This window comes from Anarrhichthys ocellatus, unplaced genomic scaffold, assembly GCF_004355925.1.
Source record: "Anarrhichthys ocellatus isolate YVR2014 unplaced genomic scaffold, GSC_Weel_1.0 scaffold463, whole genome shotgun sequence".
Lineage (NCBI taxonomy): Eukaryota > Metazoa > Chordata > Actinopteri > Perciformes > Anarhichadidae > Anarrhichthys > Anarrhichthys ocellatus.
The window spans coordinates 31,899-37,130 of record NW_022280437.1 but is presented as its reverse complement, the minus strand read 5'-3'; the positions used below and the strand labels follow the sequence as shown (position 1 = coordinate 37,130).

General features: G+C 48.3%; 1 protein-coding gene across 1 annotated transcript in view; it reads right to left on the bottom strand.

The window, feature by feature from the left end:
* Window positions 1-1,548: 1,548 nt before the first annotated feature.
* The window catches only part of LOC116401464 (ninein-like protein), a 9,184-nt gene continuing 5,500 nt past the window's right edge, over window positions 1,549-5,232 (bottom strand). The window contains exons 8-13 of the mRNA XM_031879872.1: window positions 4,995-5,111; window positions 4,077-4,250; window positions 2,745-2,881; window positions 2,494-2,643; window positions 2,022-2,196; window positions 1,549-1,905 (exon numbers count right to left, since the gene is read on the bottom strand). Coding sequence (XP_031735732.1) covers window positions 1,717-1,905; window positions 2,022-2,196; window positions 2,494-2,643; window positions 2,745-2,881; window positions 4,077-4,250; window positions 4,995-5,111 — 942 coding nt within the window. The 3' untranslated portion in view covers window positions 1,549-1,716. The remainder of the gene's footprint in view (window positions 1,906-2,021; window positions 2,197-2,493; window positions 2,644-2,744; window positions 2,882-4,076; window positions 4,251-4,994; window positions 5,112-5,232) is intronic.

Sequence of the window (5,232 nt, the reverse complement as noted above, 5' to 3'; positions counted from 1 at the left end):
ATATACAGTTGTGTGAAAAAGTGTTTGCCCCCTTCCTGATTTCTTATTTTTTTGCATGTTTGTCACACTTAAATGTTTCAGATCATCAAACAAATTTAAATATTAGACAAAGATAACACAAGTAAACACAAAATGCAGTTTTTAAATTAAGGTTTTTATTATTAAGGGGGAAAAAAAAATCCAAACCTACATGGCCCTGTGTGAAAAAGTGATTTGCCCCCCCTGTTAAAACATAAATTAACTGTGGTTTATCAAATCTTTGGAAAGCTGAGTTCAATTTCTCTAGCCACACCCAGGCCTGATTACTGCCACACCTGTTCTCAATCAAGAAATCACTTAAATAGGACCTGCCTGATAAAGTGAGGTAGACCAAAAGATCCTCAAAAGCTAGACATCATGCTGCGATCCAAAGAAATTCAGGAACAAATGAGAAACAAAGTAATTGACATCTATCAGTCTGGAAAAGGTTACAAAGCCATTTCTAAAGCTTTGGGACTCCAGCGAACCACAGTGAGAGCCATTATCCACAAATGGCGAAAACATGGAACAGTAGTGAACCTTCCCAGGAGTGGCCGGCCGGCCAAAATTACCCCAAGAGCGCAGCGACGACTCACCCAAGAGGTCACAAAAGACCCCAGAACAACATCCAAAGAACTGCAGGCCTCACTTGCCTCAATTAAGGTCAGTGTTCATGACTCCACTATAAGAAAGAGTCTGGGCAAAAATGGCCTGCATGGCAGAGTTCCAAGACGAAAACCACTGCTGAGCAAAAACAACATAAAGGCTCGTCTCAGTTTTGCCAGAAAACATCTTGATGATCCCCAAGACTTTTGGGAAAATACTCTGTGGACTGAGGAGACAAAAGTTGAACTTTTTGGAAGGTGTATGTCCCATTACATCTGGCGTAAAAGTAACACGGCATTTCAGAAAAGGAACATCATACCAACAGTAAAATATCGTGGTGGTAGTGTGATGGTCTGGGGCTGCTTTGCTGCTTCAGGACCTGGAAGACTTGCTGTGGTAAATGGAACCATGAATTCTGCTGTCTACCAAAAAATCCTGAAGGAGAATGTCCGGCCATCTGTTCGTGACCTCAAGCTGAAGCGCACTTGGGTTCTGCAGCAGGACAATGATCCAAAACACACCAGCAAGTCCACCTCTGAATGGCTTAAGAAAAACAAAATGAAGACTTTGGAGTGTCCTAGTCAATGTCCCGACCTGAATCCGATTGAGATGCTGTGGCATGACCTTGAAAAGGCGGTTCATGCTCAAAAACCCTCCAATGTGGCTGAATTACAACAATTCTGTAAAGATGAGTGGGCCAAAATTCCTCTACAGCGCTGTAAAAGACTCATTGCCAGTTATCGCAAACGCTTGATTGCAGTTGTAGCTGCTAAGGGTGGCCCAACCAGTTATTAGGTTTAGGGGCAATCACTTTTTCACACAGGGCCATGTAGGTTTGGATTTTTTTTCCCCCTTAATAATAAAAACCTTCATTTAAAAACTGCATTTTGTGTTTACTTGTTATCTGTCTCTTCAGCTGCTAAATGCTCCACTATGTTCACCAGCTCGTCTCTAACTGAGTCTGTCTGCTGTTTGCTGCTGAGCAGGTAGTGAACAGTGGCTTCATCACAGCTTGTTGGATGAAAACAGCTGCTGCTGGAAACACTGAGACTCAACCAAACAGGAAATGTGCTGCAGAACCAAAGCTAGGAGCTAAAAGAGGCTAAAAAGCTGTGTAGAGCTGCAGAGATGGAGACGGCTCATGTGAAGAGACTCGGATGATGCAGAGACCTTGTCGAGCAGCAGCTGGTCCACGTCTCTCTGCAGCCGCTTCACTGAGCGTTCTGCTTCAGTCAGCTTCATCTTCACAGCACTCAGGTCCTCCTCCAGACAACTGCTCTCCTGAACACATTGAGATCAGGTTTCTGCAGCTGCCTCCGACAACTTAAATCTTTAAAGCCAATCAGAAATACAGAGCGATGGTGTTTGATGTTTGCTCAAACAACAGGTGTGCTCACCTGTGCGGCGCTGCAGAGCTCCTCCCGTAGCTCCGCCTCCTGGACTCGGAGCAGCTGCAGCCGGTCCTGCAGCGAGCGGCGCTCTCTCTCCGTCTGCTGCAGCTGAGCCTCGCTCTCCTGCTCCGACTGGCAGCGCAGAGCCGTCAGCCTATCACGGAAGTCCTGCTCCAGCTCCCTGCCAATCACAGAGCAGCTCGTCAACACCGCCGCCTCATTGCTCATCTTCATCATGACGACTCACGGACCAGTATGAGGACCAGTAGGAGACCAGTATGAGGACCAGTATGAGGACCAGTAGGAGTCCAGTATGAGGACCAGTAGGAGGACCAGTAGGAGGACCAGTATGAGGACCAGTATAAATCCAGTATGAGTCTAGTATGAGACCAGTTTGAGTCCAGTATGAGTCCAGTATGAGTCCAGTTTAAGGACCAGTAGGAGTCCAGTATAAGACCAGCATAAGTCCAGTACAAACCAGTCTGACCTGATCCTGGTCTGGTTGAGTGTCTCCATGCTGGCGTGTCTGTCGTCCACCTCTCTGACCAGCTGCAGGTTCCTCTGATGAGCCTGATCCAGGTCTGTCTTCACCTTGTCCCGCTCACTGCAGGCCTGGTCCACCAGCACCCTGCACACACACACACACAATTTATCTCTATCGTTAGCCTAGCTTAGCGTGTGGCGTGATCCACATCAAAGCATCACGTTGTGTGACATCATCAGACCCACTGCAGGTGCTGGATCTCGTTCTTGTAGGAGATCAGAGCCGCCTGTTCGATGCCATTCCCGCTGACCAGCAGCTCGTTGTCCAGAGCCAGAGTCAGGTCAGCCAGACTGAGACGCTCCTCCAGAGGGAAGTCCAGAGTCTGGAACAAGACGGGTAGAGGTACACAAAGTACAACATGTACCTCTGAGGTGTAGTACAGTAAAAAGTACAACATGTACCTCTGAGGTGTCGTACAGTAAAAAGTACAACATGTACCTCTGAGGTGTAGTACAGTATAAAGTACATTATGTACCTCTGAGATGTAGTACAGTATAAAGTACAACATGTACCTCTGAGGTGTAGTACAGTAAAAAGTACAACATGTACCTCTGAGGTGTAGTACAGTATAAAGTACAACATGTACCTCTGAGGTGTAGTACAGTATAAAGTACATTATGTACCTCTGAGATGTAGTACAGTATAAAGTACATTATTTAGTAGTAGTATGAAGTAATACAACATGGAAATACTCAAGTGAACTACCTCAACATCCCCCTGAAGTACAGCAGCTGTTGTTTATTAAAGTGTGCTGCAGCTCAGAGGAGACCTGAACCTGGATCTCAGAAACCTGGTGCTGCTCCTCTGACACGACCCTGAGGAACCCGAGGTTCCTCCAGACCCTCTGAGCTGCTAAAGTAGCCTTCAGTGATAAAGTCACTAAGAGGAACTCTCGTTGGTTCTGGCGCCCCCTGTGGACTAAAGTGGTCGTGTCTCTGAGCACCAGAGTCTCTTTAGAAAACCTCTCATTCTACTGCAGCAGGTCTGACAGTCTGACCCTCTCAGTCCTGGTCATGGTTCTCCCGCGCCTCCCTTCCCTCCAGCGGGTCCAGCAATACGTCCTGGGTGTCCAGCAGCGGGGGCCTCTGGATCTGGGTCTGTCCATGGTGGACCGGTCTCTGAGCTGAAGGAGTTTCTGGTGAACCTGCATGAGTTCACTACACTAAACTGAGACTGGTTCATATAGAGGATCAGGACTACACCGAGACTGGTTCATATAGAGGATCAGGACTACACCGAGACTGGTTCATATAGAGGATCGGGACTACACCGAGACTGGTTCATATAGAGGATCAGGACTACACCGAGACTGGTTCATATAGAGGATCAGGACTACACCGAGACTGGTTCAGGACCAGGTAAAAGCAGCGATGTCGTCGACCCACCAGACAGAAACAGAAACCTGGATCTAAACGATGGGCTTCACTGAGATAAAGAACCACAGCTTCTCCTCCACAGATCTCCACATGACTCTAAACCCCTCCACACACCTGGTCCTGGTCCCGGTCTGTACTGACCTGCAGGATGTCCCGGGCGTTCCGGATGCCCTCCTCGCTCCAGAGGGCGACGACCCGCTCGGTGCTGGTGCATCCTGAGCCCTCGTCCAGCCGGCTGAGAACCCTCTGACCCACCGTGGCCGTCAGCAGGGAGGGCGAGGTGGTGCGGATCGAGCGCTCCTCTAAGGCCTGAGACTGCATGGGGGACACACGAGACCAGGAGGTGAGAGTCTGCTGGTCCAGGTCTCTGCACACAGAGCAACTTAAACACAGCAGCTATGAACCAGGTCTCTAAGGGTCCTGGTGACGTGGTCACATGTAATCTGGATTAGTCCACTTCACTCTGAGCCATGGGGGACACAAAGGGGACACATCTATTTTTAGTGGGTTTGCATCTATTTTTAATGGGTTTGCATCTATTTTTAGTGGGTTTGCATCTATTTTTAGTGGGTTTGCATCTATTTTTAATGGGTTTGCATCTATTTTTAGTGGGTTTGCATCTATTTTTAATGGGTTTGCATCTATTTTTAGTGGGTTTGCATCTCTTCTTTCCACCACTGCAAGCAGTGAAGACATAGAACCTGGTTCTGGGTTGTTTGAGAGGAGCTTTTCCTGCTGATCCAATAAACAAACAGCAGAAACACGTCAGCAGCTGAGAGACGTTGATCTGAATATTGTTAGTGAGCTGATACATAAAGAACTTCACCAACATGTTCTTTACTTCAGTAGAAGAAGAAATCAGCTGGAGCAGCTTCCTGTTTCAAGAGTTTCACAATAAAAGCAGCCTAGAACAAGTTACTGTTGGAACATCAGCTGATCTTCTATCGATCTTTACTGATCAATAGTCAGAGTGACTCTCCTGTCATGTGACACACATGACCAGAGGAGACCAGCTCCTCTGTCTTTCTCTTCTGTATGGAGACGTTCTGTCCTCCTCACCTGAGTGCAGTAGGAGGTCCTGGTCTGGGTCTGGGTCCTGGTCTGGTCCGTCCTCACCCAGGTCAGCAGACCACAGCCTGAGATGAGGCCTGATGAGCGGTGCATGCTGATTCCTACCTGTGTGAGAGGAGAGCTCCCTGAAGACACACCTGAGTGGACTGATCTGATGACTGTCACCTGCAGAGGAGCCTCCTGATTGGCCCGTCGGTGGAGGGGGGGGGGGGGGGGGGGGGGGGGG